Source organism: Drosophila innubila (genome assembly GCF_004354385.1).
Source record: "Drosophila innubila isolate TH190305 chromosome 2R unlocalized genomic scaffold, UK_Dinn_1.0 1_C_2R, whole genome shotgun sequence".
Taxonomy (NCBI): Eukaryota; Metazoa; Arthropoda; class Insecta; order Diptera; family Drosophilidae; genus Drosophila; species Drosophila innubila.
In genome coordinates this window covers 14,043,359-14,069,170 of record NW_022995374.1, presented here as the reverse complement: position 1 = coordinate 14,069,170, position 25,812 = coordinate 14,043,359, and the positions used below count along the sequence as shown (strand labels likewise).

Here is a 25,812-nt window from a genome sequence, read left to right as displayed (position 1 = left end):
TCATGGAAAATTCAGTGAGCTTCAATAAATTTGAAAAGCTTCTCGATATTCGTATGCTGGCAGTAGGTCAACAGCATTTTTTTTTTTTTATTTTGTTTGCTTTCTTTTTAAATTCAGTTAAGCAAATCCATCAGATATGCAATATCAAGTATTCTCGTATCAACACAGCCGTCAGGTCATGTTTTAGATGATGTCAATGAATTTGCTAGAAAGCCGACTGCTGACAGGCACTGTATACATATCGGTTGAATGGGAATCCATATGCAAGTTTCTGGCACAGAAATGCAAATTGTTAAGTCTCTTGCAATTTATTGAAATGCCGTCGAGTAAGTAAAACATTTGCTATCTGCTTAAGCAGATTCTTGTGCGAACTTTTGCCAGCATTCAGCAAAATTCTTAATTGTAAGCAAACATCTGTGCACATTGCATTTTAAACTTTGAAAGTTTTAAAATGTATTATTTAATATATTATCAAAGGAAATCCCTTTTATATAACTACAGTTGCCAAATAGAATTTATTGATTATGATTGTAATATTAAGTGTACGTGAGAACAAGTAATTGATGTTAAATAACAATGTTTTTATTTATTTTTTCCTTTATCATGTGCATTTCGAGTTTCTAAGGGCCAATCCATATTATTATGCTGAAGATAGAGAAAGTGATAATTAAATTAATATAAAATATTTCGTATACGTTTACAACCAAGTGTTTAATACCTGAAATTAAGGTTAATTCTGTGTTGTGTAGTTTTGTAGTTTGTTAAATTATCAATGAAATATTTCTTCAATGACTCGGCCATCAACTGCAAGAGCTAATAAAATAATTATTGAATATTAAGAACACCTAATACTTATATGACAAATCAATGACTGACCAAAATTATTTTTTAAATAAATTTCTCAATTAATTATTTGGTTCATAAAACTTCCTCCTTATCTGGCTATAGAGTATTAAAGCTATTATTACGATTACATATTTGACAACTGTACTTACATCAATGCAAGAAACTTCATAATCTGTGCAGTAATGTCGAGGAACGTCCATGAAAAAAAATATTAAAAAAACAGCGATAGTAATCAATAAACAAACTGATATCCAGTAGATGCAATGATATAAGTTAAATTTCCTGTTCCTAACCACATTCTCCATAATGTCAATAGCTAGAGAAAAATTCTTGATAGTTTAAGATTTAAAAAATATAATTTTTACTCACCATATTAATTGCATTTAATATCATAAGATGTGCATTGTCCGAAATCAGCTTTGAATGAATAGTGTAGGCCGACGCAAAGTGCGGCGAGGACAACGAAGACACACGTCCAATAAAGAGTACGATATATAGTTCTTCTCGAGATTCTAGTTGTGTATATGTATTGCTTTTTCTTCTTCCTCTTAGATGTTCGTTTATCTGTGACGGTATCCATGTTCAATTTTAGATTATAACTAACAAATTGAGTTATATTTTGTTGAGCATACTTCAAACGAACTCCAATGTTTACTTTGCTTTTCAAATTGCAAACACTTCTCGGACACAATAACTTAGCAGGGAAAACAATGAGGGATTTCATTGAAATTGGTTGGCATTAGTGTTGAAATGCTACCTCGACCGTAACCAGGTCCAATTTGGACAACAACTTTATCTGAATGCCACAAACTTTGGCTAATTATTTAAGTTAATTGGCCTCTTTGGCCGCAAAAAGTCAACAGTAGACGCAACAAGAATGAAAGGAGAGGGAAAATGATAAAGAAAGCATTTACGGGTCTCCAAAACTGGGTTAAATATTTGTACAAAAGGCCACAAATGTCTCGCAAATTTGTTAAAATTACTTACAAAACAAAGTTACACAATTTCGACATCTTTCATTCATAAGGAAGCAGAGAAAGGTCAGGGATCATGGGTCAGGGGAAGTTAATGCACACATAAATTTAGTTTTGTGCCCAGGACTTTTGTTAGGCTCAAAACTCAAACAGACTGGGAATGGAAATGGCTGCGGTTGCTGGCCAACTGAGTGAATGTGAGTGTGAATGTGAGTGTGAGTGTTTGTACTCAAAACTCATTTGTGGGCATTATTTGCCAATGTAATTGGTTGCACTCTCTGGCATGTTTTATTAAATTGTTGAGATGCTTCTCATTGGTAATAAATGTTTGCACTTCAAATTGCGGCTAATTAGGCGGGTTTTGGGTCATTTATAAAATGACAGTAGTTGAATGTACGAGGTAGAAATCAAAGAAAAATTTAAAATAAATTATATACTTAGTTGCAATTAAAGTGTTCTTATGAAGCTAATGTATTTGTCAAGGAAAACAAAAATAAAATTACCATAGCATATATAAATTATATATATGCAAGGCTGCAATTAATCCAGCAAACAGTTCAAAGCTTAGCGAAGTATCTTACATTACATTTGTTACAAATGCTTAAAGAGTTGATGTAAGAAAAGCTCGTTAAGCAGCTTAAAATTGAGCTTAGCAGCTACACTTCGATATACGTAAGAGCTTTGACTTTACTTACAATTGAATCACTGTGTTGCATTATTAAACATTAATTATTGCATAAATAAACAATGCAAATGCCACTTAATCATGCCATTTGCGCAAGTACAAGTATCATGTTAAATACATGCACAGCTCATTACTGAAAGTGCATGTTATATATTATATGAGGCTGACGACTTCCTTGTCTTCCGGGCTGCCTGTCTGTCTTTTTGTCTGTCGGACTGTCTGCTCCCTTTGGCACAGTATCTGTTTGATGTTAATGAAAGTTTCCGTCGTGCAAATAAAGCCAAAAGCATGGAAATCAGTAAAACAAATTGCAATCTGCTTTTTATCGCAATGTCGCAGCACTTTTCAGCACAGTCTCATTGCTCTGCACATCGATTGCCTGTCTTTCTGTGTGTGGGTGTGTCTATATAGTGTATGTGCTGTCCATGGTATTGACTGGCTCATTATGGCCCTGCTGGCAATGCTGTTTGCCAGCTGCTTGTTGACTGCCGCCTTCTTTTCGTTGCTCGGTTTGGTTTTCATTTCGATACATTTTCAATTTAGCCAATATGCCACAAAGCATGGTGGCGCATTCAATTCGTATCGTGGCATTGCAATCAGTGCTCATTTTACCATAAATTGATAATTTTCTAGCGGATATTCAATTTCCTTCGACAGCAGCCTTTGCTACTTACAAACTTTGCTGCCATTGACCCCCGAGGCAAGGCCCAGACATTAAAGGCAAGTGAAACCGCAACAATGGCTGGCAAGTAAAATACAAGATTAATGCTGAATTCAAAGTCGTTATAAAATAGCAAAAAAGATAACTTTCTGCTTGCCCAAGACATATAATATCCCTTGCAACTGTCTAACTATCCCTTTCAACTGTTTATTTTCAGTAGACTGTTTTACTTGATGCCTTATTATGATGCTGGCAGCCAACTTGGGTTCAGCTACAATCCCAGCTCTCTGGACTTGCACCTCATCAGCGGCAAGCTCTTGCCTTCAGCCTGACGCAAGTTGTCAACCAACTTTGCAACAATAATCGCCTTCCACAGTTTGTAGTCGCAGTTGCAGTGAGAAAAGTGAAATAGCAGCTCACAGTAGATAAAAACCTGAAAACAATAAGGCTCTCAGGCAAGGGGAATGACAAGTGGGACAGGGTGTCCTTTTTTCAACAGCCTTTTGCATTTGAATGCAATGTGACTTTTGGCAGCATTTACACAGAGGCTCAGGCCAAAAAAGGGAACAAAACTGGCAGGCTAAGTTTAAAAGCCTTCCCAGTCTACTGCCATCTCATGGCATAAAAGAAAATTGTGCATTTTTGGTTTTGGAGTAGATCTTTTCAGATTCAGAGTCGTGATTACTTTAGTTTTTTGTATAAGCTGGCTTATTTGGGATTTTTTTTGTAATAAAACGAACGTTGAAAACCATATACTGTGACCCAGTAATATAAGAATGTACCCGTTTGATTTCATTTTATTTTAAGTATAGCCTTAGGCTAAGAAGTTTGCCCGGTTTTTGTGCAAGTCAGTTTTGTCAAGAACGGTTATTTGACAGCTTGAATTGAGTGTAAGGCTAATGCCAAATTGAAATAATCACTAGAATATTGTTGGCAGTACAAAAGAACTATGAAAATAAAAATGGAGGGTTAAATAAGTTTGAGGTTACCTGAAATATTTTTGTTCGTAAAAACTATATAAGAGAGAATCTAATAAAAGTTCTAAATTTTTATTGAAATAAAATAAATGGTTTTTTTGCAAAGACAATGGTTTAGATTAAATGCATTAAAATTTAGATTTAATTGACTGCAACATTTTATAATTATTTATAAAACAGGAATCATTGAAATGAACATAAACGTTTCCCTTGTATTTTATGATAAATGTATTAAATTAGCCAATGCTGTAAATTGCATTCTAACAATTAACACCAGGAAAATGATTATTATTTGACATGAAAGTATGATTTTACTAATCGATCTAACATATATTGAATTCAAATTAGTTATTTGAAAGTGAATAGTTTTAGCTAAGCTTAAATCTATTTAAATTTTCGATGAATTAATTATTGCTGTGTTTAAAATGTAAATTCATTTGGTTTTGGGATTTGGACTATTAGTTCTTCGTGAATTATTAAAATAGTTCGCACACTTTGCTGGCAATAACATTTATAATTGGCCTAAATGTTATGACATGGCCACAGACTTTATGCTGTCAAATGGCAGACAATGGACGACAGGATATCTACTTAAGGACTTATAAGCGTATCTCCAACTAGAGAGTAGTGTGCGTAGCATATGTAAATTGTCCGCTAATTAAAATTTGCATATTCCCTTTAGTTGGAGCTCACACAGCTGGTGGCCAGGCGAGGATGTGGGCTTGGTCTGGCCACAACCACATTAGCTGTCAGTGGGACTCAGGATAAAAACACGAAAAAAAGCAAGGAATATATGCTGCAGTGGAGTGTGCAGACCGAAGAGATACCCTATAAATACCTCTGAGAAACTTTAACAACTATAGCTTGGAAAGTTTTAAAATTACAGCTTCAGAATATAAATAGATAATATGATAGTATAAATGTATTTTAGTATTTTATAAGATATTTTGAAAAAGGATTTCATAATTTTTAATTATCTTAACTGGAGTCTATATACCAAATTGTATATATACATAAGTCAAATAAAATAATATCGAGATGAAATTGTCGAAATAAAATCATTGTAAAAAAATATAAAAGAAACGTTGTCTTCAAAATTATTTTAAAATCAATTAGCAATACTGGCAAATGAATGACTTTAAAAAATGTATGCTTTGCAATGGACTTCTTTAATCATCAAGCAATAATACCCTTTCATTTCCATTCCCATTGGATACAGGATATACAAAAAGAACCACGCGTTGCCAGCTGATTAAAAGGGAAAGCTAACAAGCGTTTGCTCTTTGCCTGCGGCTCCGTGTCATTTCTGCGCCACACATTAGAATCGTAAAAGTTTATTGTTTTTTTGTTCGTTTTTGTTTCTTTATGTTTTTTATTTGTTGTTGGTATTGCTGTCGTTGTTCCTGTGCGCTTTGAGCCTGCTTAAACTGGAGGACATTATGCTTTTTAATTAAATTGTTGGCTGCTTTTTATTGCCCAATGAACGTATGCTTTTATTTACACGAATTTAACTAAGACGTTTTTAAATTTGTCAGCTACGAAATGTAAACTGAAGCTTTAAGGCGAATCGATAGCACAGTATCGCGTAATTATGATAATTATGGTAGCATATTAATTGCGCATACGCCCTGTTGGTCTCGTTGCATAAAAATGCTGAAAGCGCATAAATTATTTGGCGGAAATTGTGCATGTACGCACACCCACACAACAAACACATATATAGATTCAAATATACCCAGATATTTTCAGCTGTTTTTGGCTGAGTTCACTTGAATTGTTGGAGCTGAATAGCTCGTGGTTGTGGTTTGGGATCGCTTTTTGGATTGCAGTTCGAAAAACAATGTCTATATGAAAATATATTTCATTGTTCATTCTCTGAAATAAACGCAAATTTGCGAAACCATTTTAATAATTTTTGTACATGTGGCTTTAAATTAAATCGGGAATATTTCGCATTATTTATTGCAGATATGCGCGTTAAGAAAGCTAGATTTTTCCAACTACTCCATAAATTTATTGAATTGCCTTTAAACTTATTCTTAAATAGTCCTGTTTCCTAGAATTTCCTTAATGTCCAGTGTCTTTTTATATTTTTCTCTTTTATCTAGGCAATTTCTGGTTGTCTTTAGATCTAAAGATCTTTTCTTTCGAAGAACAGTGGTCTACCCAGAGAATTCTGTCTACATTTCTTTTACAATACTATATATGTCTATCGGGATTCATCTCTATGACTTTCACTTTTAAACAGGCCATCATTCACTTGAATCAGTTTGCCATCTCGTGGACTCATTGTTAATTGCCGGAAGTGCGAGCCAACGGGATGAAGACTCCATTGCCGCTTACGACCACACAACCATGAATAGATTTGCATTTTAAATGCGTGCAGCAGCTTTTCGCTTTTATTTGTGCCCCTTTTTATTTAAGCGGTGGCCTTTGTAAATACTTTTATATACAAAAAAAAAAAAAGGAAACAACCTGAAGGTAAGTTTGGGTTCGTAATTTCCTTTTTATTTTCCATTCTCGGCTGTATTTCATTCACTTCACACTAAATTTGAGTTGGTTGTGAAAGATGTTCTTAGGTTAAATGGTGCGGAAAACGCTGTGTTGACTGTTGACTGACCTAAGTAAAGCTAAAAATATATTTAAATGTCGCATTTTCAACGTATCTGTGTGTCGGCTGTGTCAAGAGTCTAAACCAAAATGCCAAATTTTATTTACTTCTCCACTCAGAAATAAATATAAAAACTAAAAAAAAATAAAATAGCTTTGCAGTTTGCTTGTGAATTGTGGCATTTTCATTTTGGCTAGAAGCATTTTTTTGAGTGCGAAAAGTGTCAACAAAATAAATGCATAAATAAGGATCAGTGCGTCAATCCACAATGACATTAGGGTCACGTCAAACCCCCCAATAAAGTCACAAGTCAATGCTGTAAAATATTCAATAGTAAAAAATGTGCACTCTTCCATTATTAAGGAGTGTGCTCTCATGCCTGATAAATTGCAGCTGAGCTTTTGCTGCAGCTTCTCTGGTGTGAAAATTTCTTATGCTTCGACTGCCATTGATATAAGACAGACACACAGACAGATAGACAGCTGGCATTTTCAAATGAAAATTCACAGCAGTGATATAACTCTTAGCTCTACGAATTTTCCCCTCTCCTTGGCAAAGTGAAAAATCTTTTGGTATATAAAGTGTAGTATATTTTTTGGCACAGCTAATCGTATGAAGTTTATATTATGACATTTGAGCTTAAAATTGCTTGGCTAGCATTGATTGCCTGAACTTGCATTGACGCAGTCCAACAGTCTGTAATCTGGCTAAAACAATAATGCCAATCTCAAAAACAACGAAAGCAACAAGAGCAACAAAAGCAACCCAGAGCAGCTGTGGCATTGTTCTCTAGGCTTGTCTATTTTTTGAGATTTCTCATTCTCGCATTTTTTCTGCTTCGCGTGAAGCGAATCCGCTCTTTGTGTGTGTGTTAGTATGAGTGTATGTGTGTGTGAAAATGCAACCATAAATCTGCGCATTCAGCGTCTTTTTTTTTAGTTGTTGTTGCTATTGTTGTTGTCTCTGACAACACTCTGTGAGCCATGGCAGTGCGTTTTCATGTTGTTCACATGCAAAGATTTACTTTGCTTTATAATCTTCAGGGCATTGTGATTTTCTCGGGTAAAAGCTTATCAGATTCCAGATAACTCATTTTTGAACAACTTTACAAAGTAAGTTGTCCATTGGATGAAACTTTAAACAGCTGCTTCTCTTTCTAGCAGATCAAAATGCTAGTGATCTTAATCCAGCCATTGGATTTAACAACCTTCAATGAATTATTGCTGAATCGACACATCTGAAAATGTTATCTTAAGTTTCCGAAAATTCTGTCATAAAAAAATCAATGAAATAAGTAATTTTGGCTTGTTAAACTGACGTGCTCATCAAATTAAAGTGTGCGTTAAGCTCATTCAACTTTAAATTAATATATTAAGATTTAGTTGATAGTGTATTTCAACTTCGTATACTCTCAGCTGAATATATATATATATTTTCCGTTTCCTCTTTTACTCTTATTCATCGTGTGTCGAAATTGCACAGATTTTTGCCAATCACTTGATGCCGAGTACCTGCTGGGCTCTTATTGTTGTTGTAAGGTAAAGAGAGAGAAAAACCTTGCAGAGGAAAATTCACATCAATTCATTTATTGTAAAATACGCTGGCTATGGCCAGTTTTCCATTTTTTCGAGTCACTTAATACGTAAAGTACATAAAATTAATGTATACAAGTATATACTTTACTTAACATATATTTATATATATATAGATTCCATTTATTCACTTAAATTAGCTGAAATTTTAGCCAACAATAATTGTTTTTTGCTGTTATCATTATAGTATTATATTATATATTTATTTGTATTTTTTGGTATATGCAAAACTGCAGAAAATAGTTTGTTGCTTCTCGAGTTTCATAAATTATTATAATAAGTGTGTATGTGTATGTGTATCTGTGTGTGTCTTTGGCATACATGTAAATTGTTGGTTGTTGCATAAAGAACAAAATGATGCTTGAAATTGTAGTGTATCTGGGATAAGAAGCTAATGCTGTTAACATTTATAATACAACAATGAGAATTACCAACATTAGGACTATTTACTTAATGACTTAAATGACCGTTCAATCTTTGTAATCAAGCCTACATAATGTACTTGATATGGACGCTTAAAATGTAACACTAAATTTCTACACAGAAGCACACAAATTTATTCACATATTGAATAAGTTTGTTTGTTGTGTGGTGTTGACATTTTAAAAGTATATTTATTATTTGTCTGAGATGCCTACACTAGAGACTGGCTTTCACTTATAAACTAAGATTACTCGTAGCTATTATGGAAATAACTGCAGACATCCACGCACTTATTTGTTCTGCTCATGATATGCTCCAAAATAGAGTATTAGAATGACTTTAATTTAAGTTTGTTTATGGGATTAATGAGAATTTGTTTTCACTTGTTTATCAGAGTTTATCAGTTTTCTTTGAGCTGCGTGAACTTATGTCTCTATGAGATCTGCTGAAAGACAAAACAAATATGTACGCTTGTTTGCATACATTTCCATGGACAAGTTGGTTCAATAAACTAGAGCTAGATTTAACTAGATTACGCATACGCCTAGTATACGAGTACTTTCTATTGTTAAGCACTTCTCATATAGTTTTTCTTTTTATGACGAGGCTAATAAGCTCCATTGAAATAGTATTAACTACAACTTAGACAAAAGCTAGCTATGTACACACGACTCTCCTCCTAATCCTCTATGACTCTGCTTTACACATTTCTATACATATATATGGTATATATTATTTTTGTGGTTTTTTTGCGCGTTTCACACGCACGCACTCCAAACTATAGTAGGCATGGCTCTGGTGGTTCACTGAAGCTGTTAGCTACAATTGTGGTTCAATAGCTGATTGCTTACGCCTGCGCAGCGGCAACGAACTGCACCACAGTGGTTGGCCGTGTGCTGGGCTCGACTGTTGTCGTGGATGTGGATGTTGTTGTCACTGTCACAGGCGCCCCATTGCCAATGCTTGGCGCACACTCGTCGCTGGGCAGCCGCTTGACCATCATTTGGCTTGATCTGACCGCAATCCATTCATTGCGGCCCGCATCAAACCAAGTCAGGCCAAGATTGTAGCGCCCATTGAGATTGGCGTGCTGGCAATGGGAGAACCACCAGCCACCCTCATAGTTAGCAGCACAATGCGTCTGTGATATGTCGCGATCATCGTCAATGGCCGAGAACTGCATGCCCTGCTGATAATTCAAAGCATCCGATGCATTCCCACTGTACCCGCCAATATGCAGCCTATAGCCATCTGCCCTCGATGATATATAGAAATGTTTGTATTCTGCCACCCAATTGTTGTCATAGATATCCTGCATGTGCACATGCAGCTGTGTGCAGTTGTTCAACGTCAGATGATGCAGCTGCTCATTGCCAATCCAATACTCGCCGCCTGGTGTGCCAAAACCTTGGGCATAGTCCGCCCAGGAGCGATTGAAGTCGGCGCTGCCATCAAAGCGACGTTGCACTGTCGTCCAGCCATCAGCGTTGCAATGTGTCATTAGTGGATGATGCTGCCCAGCGGGTGCGATTAGATGAAGTCCATCAACCTGAGTCGAAAGCTCGCTGCAGTCCTGTGGCATTTTATTTACGATTGCCTCGTATTGTGCCTCAACGTTTTCCAATTCGGCCACCAGAGTTTCGGCCAAGTCGCTGTCCCCTTCAAAATCGGTGAGTTGTAGTTCCGGCAGTTGCGATTGCTTTTGATTGTGTGGACGCTTGTGTGGCTTGTTCAAGTGCGATAGCTGTGTAAGAGAAAGCAAAATTTGTTAATTTTGGCTTTTTAACTCAAATAAAAAAAAATGTGAAAATCGAAAAAAATGACATTTTTTAAATGTATAAAATTCAAATGCAGAATCAATTTAGAGGCCAAATCATGATCAAAATGACATTCCGCACGAAAATCGGTTGAGTTTTGATGAAGTTATGAGAGTTCAAAGTTTTTGAAAAAATGTCAAGGGGTTGGTAAGGAAAATTGGATAATAAATGACTGATTTTCGAAAAAAATGAAAATTTTTAAATGAACGAAATTTAAATACAGAATCAATTAAGAGGCCAAATCATGATCAAAATGACATTCCACATGTAAATCGGTTAATTTTTGATAAAGTTATGAGAGTTCAAAGTTTTTAAAAAAATGTCAAGGGGTTGGTAAGGAAAATTGGATAATAAATGACTGATTTTCGAAAAAAATGAAAATTTTTAAATGAACGAAATTTAAATACAGAATCAATTAAGAGGCCAAATCATGATCAAAATGACATTCCACATGTAAATCGGTTAATTTTTGATGAAGTTATGAGAGTTCAAAGTTTTTGAAAAAATGTCAAGGGGTTGGTAAGGAAAATTGGATGATGAGTGGCTGTTGATCGAAAAAAATGACTTTTTTTAAATGTATAAAATTCAAATGCAGAATCAATTTAGAGGCCAAATCATGATCAAAATGACATTCCACATGAAAATCGGTTGAGTTTTAATAAAGTTATGAGAGTTCAAAGTTTTTGAAAAAATGTCAAGGGGTTGGTAAGGAAAATTGGATAATAAATGACTGATTTTCGAAAAAAATGAAAATTTTTAAATGAACCAAATTTAAATACAGAATCAATTAAGAGGCCAAATCATGATCAAAATGACATTCCACATGTAAATCGGTTAATTTTTGATAAAGTTATGAGAGTTCAAAGTTTTTAAAAAAATGTCAAGGGGTTGGTAAGGAAAATTGGATAATAAATGACTGATTTTCGAAAAAAATGACTTTTTTTAAATGTATAAAATTCAAATGCAGAATCAATTTAGAGGCCAAATCATGATCAAAATGACATTCCACATGAAAATCGGTTGAGTTTTAATAAAGTTATGAGAGTTCAAAGTTTTTGAAAAAATGTCAAGGGGTTGGTAAGGAAAATTGGATGATGAGTGGCTGTTGCGAAAATGAAAATTTGGTAAGGAAAATTGGATGATGAGTAGCTGTTGCTCGAAATTTATATGTATAAAATTCAAATGCAGAATCAATTTAGAGGCCAAATCATGATCAAAATGACATTCCACATGAAAATCGGTTGAGTTTTGATGAAGTTATGAGAGCTCAAAGTTTTTGAAAAAATGTCAAGGGGTTGGTAAGGAAAATTGGATGATGAGTGGCTGATACTCGAAAAAAATGAAATTTTTAAAATGTATAATATTCAAATGCAGAATCAATTTAGAGGCCAAATCATGATCGAAATGATATTCCACATGAAAATCGGTTGAGTTTTAATAAAGTTATGAGAGCTCAAAGTTTTTGAAAAAATGTCAAGGGGTTGGTAAGGAAAATTGGATAATAAATGACTGATGGTCGAAAAAAATGAAATTTTATAAATGTATAAAATTCAAATGCAGAATCAATTTAGAGGCCAAATCATGATCAAAATGACATTCCGCATGAAAATCGGTTGAGTTTTGATGAAGTTATGAGAGTTCAAAGTTTTTGAAAAAATGTCCAGGCGATAGTATTAAAATATTAAAGGATATTCGAAAAAAAATTAATTTAAATGCCAAGTCTTGATCAAATTGGAATTGCATTCATCAGTTTGTTTGAGATATATTATCTTGACAGAGTTCAAAGCTTGAATTGTATATAAAAAGCAGGGACTAAATCGAAAATTATGTTCTAAATATTTAGTAAAGCTTACCTTATTGTGCAGTTCAGTGTTGACAAGTGTTTGAACGCGATCCACATTCGTTTGCAGCTGCTCGACGGTGTTGACCAGTTTCTTGACACCATCGCGTTCATCCTGCAACGCGCTAACGCTGACGGCCATCGCCTGCAGGGAACGTGCCGCATTTTTGCCCTCTTCGCGTACTAAATTCTGCTCGGAGCTAATTTGTGCATTGGCGAACTCGAGCTTGGAGATTTCGTGCCGCAGCTCGGGTATGTTCTTGTCCATTTTACTTTGCAGACCCTCAACATCCTCGAGCAGCTCCAACATCGAAGTATGCAGCTTGTCCAGTGTCGCAATTTGACGGCTCAAATTGAAATTGGCATTCGCTATGCGATGCTGCTCCAACTCAATGCTCCGCACACGTTCGTCAATATGATGGTACTTCAGTTCATTCATCTGACGTCGCAGGTTCCGTTGGGTCAGTTGCAAATTGTGTATTTGTTGTTGCTGGAAACGGCAATGGCGACGACGATGATCAGCGAGTTCACTGCTCGACAGCAGCTGCGACGGCGACTGCAAGTGGATTAAATATAGGGGATGAGACAGGAGCTTTAAATATAATTTATTTGAGCTTTAAGGCTGCATTACTTAAGAGCTTTCAGCTTGTAGTGTTTGTCTTAGCGTACTTGTAATATACATGTGCTCAGGATTATGTGCAGGGAATTGAATCCTAAATCCATTTATTATAAATGCATTTCATACCGCACCGCAGCAGTGCCGAACAACTTTGTTACGCACACAAACACAAGCACACACACACCGAAAAGAAAGCTTAAGTGGAAATTGTCCGACTACAGGATATCCTACGTCTGAGGTCTTACAGCTCATTTAGCATCCTAAAGCTTGTTATAACAGAGCTGTGGCTATAGGCATATTAACTATTACTTTTTTATATATTTTTTAATAAAAAATCACATTGAAAAAAGCAATTAAAATTAAATAGTTTTTAATTATAATTAAAAAAATTAAAAAGAAAATCATTTTACTTTTTTTGGCATTAAATATTTGTGATAATTAAATATAATTTAATTAGCTTTGACTATGTGATTTTAAATTTATTTTACTTATTGCGAGAATAGTAAAATATGATTTTTATTAGAACTATATATTTTCAATGCTTCTATGCAATAAATGCCCAATTTGGTCATTCTAGCTCTTTCCAAATCCATGATCTTTTATTTCACACAGAAAGACGTTGATGCTGAACTATACTAAACATATATTTTATGACGTCTGCCACGCCTCTTTTTGTCTGTTACACAAATTTGCACAAACTTATTATATCTTCGGCATAGGGTATAAAAAGACAACCACACCGACACACATGTTGGAATTTGCAAGGCGTGTGTATAAAAGGCGTGTGCAACAATAATGCCAACGACAGCAACGCGTTTAAGTCCCTGGCGTTGAGGAAGTAGACACACACACGCACACATACAGACATACAGACACGCACACATATGTAGATATTTAGTTGGAGCAACTTGGCGTAAGCGACACACAAGTTTATTTATGCCTTTTTCTCATATCAAAATAGAGAGAGATAGAATTAGGCAGATAGAGATAGACAGAGCGAGAGAGAGAGAGAGAGAGAGAGAGAGAGAGAGAGAGCAAGAGGAAGAGAAAGAGTATATACGAGCTGTATAATATCGCTGAGTGACAAGCGTTAACCAAGGTAATGTCATTTGGGTCACAGTTGTGATTTGTGAATGGAAATGTAATGAATATGCTAGCAACACACAAATACAGTTACAGATACAGTTCCAGCTACAATCTCCCATTGCATATTCAGTCTGCTTTGCTTTCCATTCATTACGAATATATACTGTATGTTTCATCTTTGCTTTTGTCTACGGCAGATGTCCCTCATAATTGACTAATAAAGTATCTCGGAAAAAGTATCTCTAAAGCAACAAAAATGTGCTGCTAATGAATGGAAAGAGCAAACAGAAGAGCACTGAAAAGGAACTACAGCAAAATTGATGCTGCTGTTTAATTAAGCAATACTCGAATGAACTTTACTACATATTTGCCATAGAAACTGAAGAAAAATAAAGTCATGTTGCAAGCTTTGAAATCCAAAGTTGCTCTGAATCGAATGAAAAAGAAGCTGAAAATATAAATGGCAAATACACTGTAGTTGTGCTTGGACAACTTAGTGATAAATTTTCTATATTTATTATTTGAAAGTATTTTTACATATATATTTTTTATTTTAAATAATACAGATTTGAACTTTTTTATTTATTATAAAATCAATTTATTTATAAGAGTAGTATATATTTTAGCTTGTTACCTAAGATAATATTCTTTCTTGGAGAATATTATTCTGTACATATTTATTGCGTAATTGTTGTTCATATTTTTTTTTCACTTTTTAAACGCTTTTTGTGAAATTTAATTATTTATGTCGCAGCTAAAAAATGAAATGCCCGAATATTTATGCGAAACTTGCGCTGCCAATCGAAGCGAAACTTAACGGAATTTCCTGCTGCTTCTGTTTGTGTTTGCTTTGCCCCCAGTGCACGTTTCGCGAGTGGGCAGCAGCTGGGGGGCGGGGCACTTGGCAAGGACGTTGCCAAAAAGGAAGCGTCGCGTCGTTGCTGTTTTATGCGAAAGGTCACGAACGTTGCTAATACGCCACGTTCGACAGGCAGCTCAACACAAACACCGACACACACACAGATACAATTTGTGTGTGTGTGAATATGTGTGTGTGTGTGTGTGTGTGTGTGTGTGTGTGTGTGTGTGTGTGTTTTTGTGGGTGCTACTAAACGCTGGAGGGCAGACGGTGAGGCTATCAAAAATGGCCAAGGTGATATACGATTTGCAGCGGGCGACGTCAACAATATAATTAAATGTGATTTATGCGTTTTTGGCCCAGTCACAAATACCGTTATACCAATTAACAGTTGAAGGCAACAGAAAACAATTTTAAAGACATTTTGTGGCAAGTGACAGCGCCGCTAATTGAAATCGAAATTGTTGCATAAATAATTTACGACTGTGTGTGACAGTTTTTCCATGTGAATGTGTGTGTGTGTGCACCTTTGTGTGCGTAATTAAGAAACGCTAATCAGGAACAAAGAGCAGTCGAAAGATTAATTAATTTGCAAATCCAAAGCACACACTCACACACACCCACACACATACTCATAAAATGCATAAACCGCTTGGTTGGTCGCCAGAATTCAAGTGAAATTTAACATGTTGTGCTGAAAGGAAGGCTAACAAGGATTTGCTATTAGCGTCAGCTATGCAACGAACAACCAGGGAATATGTATATGTATAGGTGTGTTCCAGTGTGTGTGAATGTGTGTGTGTGGGTGTGTGTGTGTGCAGTGAAAATAGAAAATAACTTCTACAGCTGCTGTGGAAGCTCCACGCTGAATTGTCGTAAAAATTTAATAGGACTTTTGTGTGCCGCTCAAAAAGTTACACACAGCAAAACTGTTAGTACAAGTGTGTGTGTTGGTGTGTGTGGGTGTGCTGGTGTGGGTGTGCGTGGGCTGCCATTAAGTTAACGCGCATTTAGGTGCCCGCCATTGGGAGCTGGCTTTTTGCCGCTAGAACCGTCATGGCTAAATGGCAAACGTGTGCATAATTTGAAACTAAATATGCGCAAATATTGCAACAAAGTGTTGCGAATTTTAATAAAATGAGCACTTGAATATTTCGCAGGCAGCTTAAAAATTAATCACACACAAAAAGAAATTGAAAAACGAAATGCTTTTCGTTTTATTATATTTCACTGCAAACAAGTCAAAGGAATAAAACTTGAGACGAGAGCCAAAAGTTGAGGCACATATATAGAGAAATATATGCATATTTGGTTGAAGCACCAGGAAAGTTAAGGGCAACATGTTTGCAATCCTTGCCACTGGGGGAATCTTGGTCTAAAGAGTAACAGAGAGGCAGGAGGCATCAAATTTCAAGGCAAGAGAGTAGGAGTACGATAGATAGAAACATGACGTACTACACATGAATCTCAAGTGTATGCAAAGTTTCAATAAAGGTAATTTGACTCATAAAATAAATATCAACTACCAGTGCAATACATATATATCTACATATAGAGATATTCAAGTAAGAGCCTTGTCTGTCTGCGGCTTATGTGCATATATATACATAAACACACAAAAAAGTAAAGAGAAAAAAAATACAAGCACTCCAACAATCAAACAAATTGCCAGAAGTAGCTGCAAGGGAAAGAAGGCAACATAAAACAAAAGGCAGCACAAATATCAACATAAATAAGGTAAAATGCTGGGCCCACTCGGGCCATACAATACAAGAAGCCAGCAACAAAAGAAATAAAACCAGAAACAAAACACAATTTTTGTTACGCCTGAAACTGGATGCTTTCTCTCTGTCCGGACCAGTATCTGAGACTCTGTCTCCTTTCTCTGTCTCTCTGTCTGTTTGTCTGTGTGTCCCGCATTTGTTTGACTGGCTAATTTAAGAGCAAGTTTCTCATATGTACAATACGTGTATCTCTCAACTCGTATATGTTTCCCTATTTTTGTATTTTTTTCTGCATTTTTTTCGTACTTGTATATCCTGGAAATCGCATCAATAACCAATGATAAACATTTGCGTTTAACTGTTGCTACTGACAGCTTCCATCATGCGATTTGTTTTGTCTTGTGTGTGTCTGTCGTGTTCTGGATTGGCTTTTGTTATAAATCTGCACACATTGCAATTAGAGCATCAGTTATTTAGAAGGGACCTCTTGTCAGTAGCAGCTGTGACTTGGCTTCGCTTCGGGCCGACAGTTGAAAGGTCTTGCCATCAATTTCAGTTCAATTAGTATGGGCAATTCAACTAAGTGCCAACATCAAATAAACTAACTAAAAAAAGGGTCTGCAAATGGCTTTTACAATCTGATGAAAGTTGGCAATTAGACACTCATTTGCTTATAACAAAATTGAAAGTTACTTATACATTAAGTAAAGTGATTATATTGACAATGAATAAAAAAAAGACAATCTATCAAAAGTTATCGTTATGGAATTTCAACCAAGCGAATTTTCTACAGTGTACTTTATTTTGTGGGTTAGTATATTTAATTTTAAAGTGTTCTTTAGTTTTTTAAGATTTTTTTTATTAAATAAAGTCATCTTAATGTGCTCTTCAGTGCTTTAACTTCCTAAATCTAGTTTTTGCTGCTAATTATAATCATTTTTAAAGACCTAAAAGCGCATTTCAAGCATGTTTTAGCTTTTTTAAGCACTTTTAGTCCCTCTAAACTCCTTAAATAAAATATCAGATTGTTTGTCTCGAACGTTCATTACTTTTAAAACGACGATATTAAAATTTTTAATGGTATATGACATTTTTTTTTAAATTGCAACAAACGCTTTTCAGACAACTAATTTATATAGCATTTTTAAAAATATTTTTTTTTTTTTATTGTGCTTTCACAATTGAAATTAAATCCGCTTGCTCTCTTCTGTAGTTTCCCTTGGGGCCATGCGCCAAATTTCTTTTGCTATTTGCGTTTTTTTTATTTTTATACATTTTAATCAAATAAAGGGGAGCTGATTTTATTTAACCACACACACATATTCACAGAGGTATGAATACATATATATATATATATTTTTGCGAACCACCTGCGCATTTTATTTTGTTGTTTTTTTTTGTAGCCTTGCGTTTTGTTATAACTTAACCTAATTTCTGCTTTGCTGCGTTTTTATAATAATAATTTTTAGAAATTGCTTTTTGGCATTTTTACTTTCATTGCTTTTTCTATTTTTTGTTTTTTGTTTTAGCTTAAATTTTGAACAAAAAAACAGGTTCACTGATAACTGTTGTTGGTCCTTTGGTGGAAAAAGGGAATGAGTGAGAAAGAAATAATGAAAAGGATCAAATTGTGCTGAAGCATCGCGCGCATCATAAACGAAGACAAACACACACACACACACACACGCACACCTTAAAAAAAATAAACACAAATTCATATACATATACAAAACTGATTATCAAGGCACTCAAGAGCATCTGCTGCTGTTACCGTTGTTGCTATTGTTGTTGTAGTTGTTGCTTTTGCTGTTGCCGGCCAGGGGGATTTTGCCAAATGTTGGCAAGACAAAAGACAGCAGCCGTCACTCTCTGTTCTCTGACATCAGCAGCTGGCGTTGGATACCAATTTCTGGTTTTACCCCTCCCCTTTACTCTACGCCCCCTTCCCCCCCTGCTCCTATTTCGCGCAGTCTGAACGCTCGAGGCGATTAAAAGGTGATTTCCTGCTTTTTGTTTGCAATTTTCAGCAATTTCATTCTATACACAAAACGTACGTGTATTGTTCAAGTATTTGCAAAGGGGATTCGGCAAAGGCATGCCCTTTAACATTACATAAATATCCCAGAGTGTGTGTGTGTGTGTGTGCGAGTGTGTGTATTATCCTGTCCTGCACTCCAAACAGATTCAACTGCGTCTGTTGTGAAAGCCGCTTAAACCGCCTGACTGCACGTTTTATCGCTTTCATCGGTTTTATTGGTTTTGTTTGCCTTTTTTAAAGCAATTTGTGGTCAAAAAATTTTTAGTGGCTGCTTGTCGGAGTAATTGCTTTGTGTATGCGTGTGTGTGTGTGTGTGTGCGTGCTCAACGAGGTTCACTTTTCAATCAGCCGCCATCGCAGGGCAAAAGGGGCAGCAACCTTCCCCTCTCCACACCCCCCACATTGTCACTAAGCAAGCAAATTTCAACTAAGCGTCTTTTTATTCACATCACAAATACAAATACTTCAAAGTAAAAAGGGAATCTGCTCTCATAAAATATCAACCAAAAGCCGGAGCAGTGGTAAGGGCTAAGAAGGGGGGGATAACTGAAAACAGGTGGCTGTAAACCAGTTTTTAGATATCCCACTGACATATTTTCTGTGGCAACCGAATGCATAATCCTTTTAATGAAGCACAACGTTCCAATTTTTTATTCAAGTATCTTCATCACATATTTTTTCCCCCCTCTTTTTCCCTCTTACCCTGTGGCGTTACCTGCTGGTTTCTGTGATGTATCTTTGTTTAGTTTGCATGGCAAGGATAAAAGAGTTGAGTATGCAAAATTGATGTGCTTGTCCAGCATTACAGTCTACTGGAAACTAAGCAACCTGTCATATATATTCGTATCTCAATGTTCACTGGCCTTAAAGCTTGTGCAAAAAATACTTCACCTGTTAAGAGGAAAATGAAAGGAGTGCTTTTGTTACTTGAAGTCTACATTGATTGTTATTCACTACTTGAGAAGTTTAACAGCGTTACTAATACATCATATCTCTAAACAATTGTTTTTAAATTTATTCTCATAACGTGTTTTATTAGATTATTACAAAATTTTGAAAACTTGAAGTAAATAAAAATCTAAAATAATTATGGTTTGTTTTGTAACTAAACAAAAATCACAAATATTTATTTATAATAGATTTTTAAATTTTAGAAATAATTGTTAATATAAATTAATAAAATAAAAATTAAAACTGTTGCGGTCACTGCTATTTAATATTATTTCTTTCAGAGAAAATCAGTTTTATAGATTAATCGAAAGTTAAAAAAGCACTTTTAGGGTATATTCAAGTGCAGCATGCCGTTGACAGCTTTATTCAACTTTCACTTGGCATTGCTTCCGTTTATTGACTTTAATTATAATTAAAAGTTGTTAGCATGTTGTCGTTCAGTCTGCGTCGTTGTCTGCGATTTGCCTGACCTTAATGTTAATGATTCAGTTAGGCCATCAACAGGAGCAGACAGGAGCTGTAGCTGTTGCTGGAGATGGGTCATGGCATGAAGACTGGGCTAAGTGGCTGCCCGGGGCGAGGAGTTAGCATTAAATATTAAATATGTTGACGTCCTGCGGTGCGTATGAGTAATTTAAGCAGCATATATGAGACGCCATTAAAAAAGGGAAAGACATAACACACACATACCACACACCACACACACATACACACACACCTTCTGCCATTCGGCTGGGTATCGTAGGGCACTCGGCTCGTTAGCACATCGTGCCTCAGATGGCGCCCGCCTTAAAAAACAATGCCCAGACCGCGTCTTGGTATAAAATAAGGCATAAAATGGGCAGATAATGGCAATGATGCGGGAGGTGGAGATGGAGGTGGAGGGACAGGAGCTTTGGTCGGTCGCTTTATGAGCGCACTTAAATACTCGTGGCAGTGGCAGCAACAAAAACAGCAAAAATAAATTTCAAAACCATAAAAACTGAAGCACTCCACCTGAGAGCGTGTGTGTGCGAGTGTGCGTGCTTATCTGATCATTAGCATAAAGTTAGCTGCCTGCCAGGACCAGTGTTGTCCTGCTGTTTAAACAAAACCACCAAAGAAAAAATCTATTTATACTATATTAAATGATTTTATATCTTATTTTGCACTTGCAAGTTATTAAATAAAATAAATTAAAATGCTACTCAAACATCTTCTTCTGAGTATTTGATTGCTAAAATTTCAAAAATCTCTACTTAATGTCTAGATTTCATTTAAAACTAGCCAACAAAAATCCCACCAAAAGGACAACTCTGACAAGGACTCGACTTGGAACTCACCTCTTGACTGACTTCCTGACTTGCGCTATATTCCTCAATGCTCGCCGACTGTTCGCCAACTGTCTGCTGTTTGGGGATTGCATTTGTCTTGGAGTTCGCATTCAGCTGCTTATTCAATTGGTGCTTGAATTCCTGCTCCTGTTGCATCATTTCCTCCCGCATTTCCTGTACAATGACCTCGGTTTGCTGCTGTCGCTCACGTTGAGCGGCCAATTCGAGTTTGAGCTGTTGGTAATCGTTGCGTATGGTGGCTAAATCCTCGTAGGCACCGCCCCCGTGTCTCACATCCTTGGCCACATTGCCGGCGGTGCGTTGAAGCTCCACCAACTGTTTGCGTATCTCCGAAATGGACTGTTGCAGCCACTCGACGGTGAGGCGTTCCTTGTTGCCGCTGTGTGTGGCACGCAGCATTTGCACCTCGCGTCTGCAATGTAAAAATTAACATGTTTTACTCAGCATTGCTTGCATTACGTATATTTGTAGCTGGCTTGTTTAATTAGCCAGGCAGAAGGCAATCAGCTTCAATATGCAGCACACACGGCGTATGCGTAACATTTTAATTGACTTTGAAATGGGCAACGTGTGGCATGGTACAGCGCTGGCAGAATCTAATTTAAATTGACATTTTCAGACTAGCGGATGGCTTAATTGCCTGTGTGGCCAAAAGCAGCGCGTTAATGGGATTTGCTCGCTAAAGTTTACAGGAAAAAGCAACGTCATTTTCATGCAGTTTTTCAATTAAGTTTATTCAAGTTTTTGGACAGTGTCGCAAAAAATAATATTCATAGAATCTGCGCAGCAAAAGCCAAAATAACTTCACACCTTTGCATACAAACACACAAACACACACACACTAATGGAAATCGCAGTCAACTGCAATTCTCTAAAAGCAAAATAATTCCGAAAATAGCCAAAACTTTGTAGCCGCAAACAAGAACGAGCAACAACACGAGCAAAAAAAAAAACATCAAGCAGAGAAATTATTGTTTAAGTGTGGCAAAAATAAATTTTGTTTAGCTTTTTGCAAATACAGTGAACACAAAATGAAAATGTTGTAGCACTTGTGGCAGTTGCCAGGCGCCACCAACCAGCCTCAAAACTTGTGCGCATTTCTGTGGCATTTCAGACAATTAAAGTAGTCAGTCGGAAGAACTGAAGGCAGACAGAACGACAATGAGAGAGTGAGAAGGGGAGAGAGAGATGTAGAAAAAGGGGAAGCATCTTTCAACTTCTATTCCCATCACGAAACAAAAAAAAACTTTCTTTTGACTTTGACTCCAACTTCAACTTCGACTGGGTTGCGTTGTGTTGCGTTGCGTTGCTTGTGGTGGCTGTGGTGGTTGCTGTGGTTTCTCTGCAGCTGCTGCTGCTGCTGTTTTATTTTTCACTGTCAAAAGAGCAAAGCTACATGAAATTTTCATAAAAAACTTTCATTTTTTCTCCGACTGCTTGTCTTATTTGGGGTAGGATTGTGTGTTGCGTATACGTAATATTTCAATTTGCTTGCGGGTGACTGATGCACGTGTGCATTTGTGTGTTGTAAATTTGGATGACTCGCAAAGTTTTATGAAAGATCTGAGCTGCCCTGACTTGTGCTCAGCGAGTGCAAAGTTCTTTAGTTCTCAAATTATTTAATCAAAAATTAAGTGTGTTAAGTGAAAAAGTTGAGAAAATCATTTGATAGCCTTTACGGTTTAAGGGGGAAAATAAAGATAACTAAACTTATTCTTTTTATTCTTATTCAAGTTTTAAAAATTAGACATTTTTAACAAAATAAACTTTTTATTTAAAACTAATGTTTGAGACTTGTATGTATAATTTTTTAGAAATCTTTAAAATTAAGCCTTATTTAACATTGCCAAAGAATTTATTTTATATTTGATGCCACTTTTGTGTATTTTGTATAATATAATGCAAGTCAAGCTAACCTTTGTTTTTAATTGGATGTAGCATTTTTTAATTAATTTTAAAAAGTATTCTGACATTAACAAAAAGTCTCTTTTGGAAATGTAATTAGTAAATCACATGAGTCGCTTTTCCATAGAAACACGTGAAATGAATGCATTCATTCGCAAATTCTATGGCCTCTGACATGTCTGCTCTCAATTAATCTAAACATTTGATCAACAAAAATAGAAGAAAAGGTGCAATGTACATTATTGTATATTCTATACCAACCACACAAACACACACACACACTCTCACACATATATGCGCATACACAACTACAGAAATTTGCACAATTTTTCGCATGGCTGCAACAGTTTTCCTATCTGTTTGTAAACATTGAAAGAAAGCCAAAAAAAAAAGAAAAAAACCAGAAAAAAGCTGTAAATGTCATTCAAGCAAAAATTGGAAATGCTGTCAATGACTTGAAGCAAATTGAAAATACGCAAAATCGAGCGACGAACGACGAACGCGAAGCGTGTGACAGTCCGACGATACGAGATGTGATGGGATTTTGAGATGTTATCTCACACATTTTAATTACCAAATGGAGTTGAGGCTGTTGCAACGAGATGCGTTGAATGCGCCATCAAATTTAATACTCAAATCAGTAGCGGCTAATGGCTGCCAGTTTAATGGATCAAATGCAGCTTGCTCCCTATTTCCATCTACCCTTCTTTCTCTCATTCTCTATATCCCTATGGCCCGTATGTGGTTTGTCGCCTGGCGTCATGCCGCAATCAGATAACGACTTGGCGGGGTCACAATAAACCACAGTTGACATGACGTTTGACTGGCCCTGGCGAGTTCCTGTCTCTGTCAGTGTGTGTGTGGTGTGTGTGTGTGTGTGTCTACACACGCGTGTGTTGAATTATTTACGGTGTCAGTGACAAAGTTTACGACGTTCACGACAACGAAACCAAAAGCAAAAGCAAAACTAACCAAAGCTATTTGTACAGTAAATTAAGAGTGCGCCATTTTTGTTGTCCTTTGCTCTAGATCAACAACACACATGTTCACATGTGTGCGTGTGTGTGTCGATGAGACAATCATTATTAGTCAGCCTGTCTGCAAAGACAACAAACAAATCACGAAACGCAGGCTTGGCTTCCTCTCTCCCTCTCTCCCTCTTCTTTGTCAGTCACTCTCTTGTTGCCAAAAAAATATCAGCTACGTGTTTCCGGCCAGCGATTTCTTATCAGCTGCTTTAGCTGTTTGAGGGCCTGGCTTAGACAGTTTCTTATTTGTTTAAATTAACTTGACTTTTGCGCAACAAAAACAAATACAAGTGACACACACGCACACACACACACACACACACACAGGAATAAAGCAAATACGACAATCAAAATTCAGCGAACCATAAAAGTGTTGCCTACTTTGAGGCGCTGCCTAATTGGCTTAGGAAAGTTTGAGTATGTGATTGTGCGAGTTTGTGATTGTGTGTGTGTGCGTGTGTGTGTGTGTCTGTTTAATATGTAAGCAGTTAAAATTAGTAGCTGACAAAACCAATTAATTAAGCTATCTCTACGCCTCCGACAGTTGAAAAACTTTCGAGCCTTCGAGTTTGCAAAACTTGCAGCCCAAGTTGCAGCTGCCACATAAAGCAATTGGTTTGCGGCATTGCATCTAATTAAGCCATCAATTTGGTGTGCAAATCACCTTGAAATTTAGTCAAGCTACAAACCTCAGTTGATCCAATTCGCTGCGCATATCGGCATCAACGCTGGCCGCGTTTGTCGTTAGCCTTAAGGATTTGCGTAAATTATGCTCGAGCAATTCGTAATCCTCACGTCGCCGTGTCATCAAGGCATTCAATTGCTTGGTCAGCAGACGCACCTGATCGCCCAGTTTGAGATTAGCATTATCAGTTTGTGGTTTGACACCATTCGATAACATTTCCAGCTCATTATCGCCGGCATCATCATCATTATCATCATCCTCATTGTCGTCGTCGACAAAGCGGAGCAACTCGACGCTGGATGATGGTACAGTAGTTGCTGCTGGTATTGAACTGGTTGATTGTGTGTCGCGCAACATGTTGTTCACATCGCTGATGATTCCGGTGGCGCCACGCGCGCTTGCCACCGCAACGATCAGCAAGAAAAAAAGCCGCAAAATGTTAAAGCCCGCCATAATTGAAGTCAAGTTTTGCTTTAATATTTTTCTTTGTTTTTTTGTTTTTTTTTTAAGTTACAACTTTTTTGCTTTGTGGTCAAAAATTAATCAAGTTGGGGAGTCGGGTATTTATGCAAATGTTGGCCACGTTTCATGACGGCCCAAAGCTAAACACCTTATAAAAAGCGACGCTAACCGTATTACAATTATAAGCGGCGACAACGAAGACTTTGACGGCGACTCCTTGCCACACTTTGACGCACTTTGTTTAGCACTTTCAGCTGTTTGTTATTTGCCACTCGAGGACTGGCCTTTTAAGCGGCTTTCAACACAGTAACACGAGCACTGAGCGAGTGTAAGTGAACGAGAGGGAGAGCACACTTTGAACTCGCTTTTCAACTCTATACAGAGATTGTCAGACATTCACTTTGTTTGCTGCTTTTCGATGCGAACCAAGTTGTCGACGCGGCGTTTGTCGTAGGACTAAAGCGGCGGGCATCAGAATCGTCCTTTTTATACACGAGCCACAAGCCGACGATGCTTCGTCGCTCAGTCCGAGCGAGCGAGAGAGAGCGAGAGAGAGAGCGCGTTGCGTTGGAGTTGAGTTTGAAGAGCATGCAACAAGCAGCAGTTGGCCCTTAAACAGGTTGCTAACCACTCAACTGTAGCCAAAGTAAGAGAGTCAACTCTATATGTGTGTGCGTGCGTGTGTGTGTGGGAGA

General features: G+C 36.7%; 2 protein-coding genes across 3 annotated transcripts; both read right to left on the bottom strand.

The window, feature by feature from the left end:
* Positions 1 to 492: 492 nt before the first annotated feature.
* LOC117785633 lies at positions 493 to 1,531 on the bottom strand. 2 transcript variants are annotated; one of them, XM_034623740.1, is made up of 5 exons: positions 1,216 to 1,531; positions 996 to 1,162; positions 877 to 942; positions 719 to 813; positions 493 to 645 (listed from the first exon to the last, which is right to left on the bottom strand). In XM_034623740.1, exon 1 carries the CDS (start codon positions 1,424 to 1,426, stop codon positions 1,220 to 1,222), a length of 207 nt encoding a protein of 68 aa, XP_034479631.1. In that variant the 5' UTR covers positions 1,427 to 1,531; the 3' UTR covers positions 493 to 645; positions 719 to 813; positions 877 to 942; positions 996 to 1,162; positions 1,216 to 1,219. The 2 variants fall into 2 exon arrangements, with proteins under 2 accessions (XP_034479631.1, XP_034479632.1); XM_034623741.1 differs by having other exon boundaries at positions 877 to 938.
* Positions 1,532 to 8,311: 6,780 nt separating this feature from the next.
* LOC117782976 (protein scabrous) lies at positions 8,312 to 25,012 on the bottom strand. Its single transcript, XM_034620096.1, has 4 exons — positions 24,660 to 25,012; positions 21,015 to 21,449; positions 12,440 to 12,959; positions 8,312 to 10,513 (listed from the first exon to the last, which is right to left on the bottom strand). Exons 1-4 carry the CDS (start codon positions 25,010 to 25,012, stop codon positions 9,617 to 9,619), a joined length of 2,205 nt encoding a protein of 734 aa, XP_034475987.1. The 3' UTR covers positions 8,312 to 9,616.
* Positions 25,013 to 25,812: the final 800 nt, after the last annotated feature.

Coding starts and splice junctions, on each gene's coding strand:
- LOC117782976 (XM_034620096.1), bottom strand. CDS start 25,012: ATGTTGCGCGACACACAATCAACCAGTTCAATACCAGCAGCAACTACT. Junction 21,450..24,659: donor AGCGAATTGGATCAACTGAG/GTTTGTAGCTTG, acceptor TTTACATTGCAG/ACGCGAGGTGCAAATGCTGC. Junction 10,514..12,439: donor ACACTGAACTGCACAATAAG/GTAAGCTTTACT, acceptor TCTCTTACACAG/CTATCGCACTTGAACAAGCC.
- LOC117785633 (XM_034623740.1), bottom strand. CDS start 1,426: ATGGATACCGTCACAGATAAACGAACATCTAAGAGGAAGAAGAAAAAG.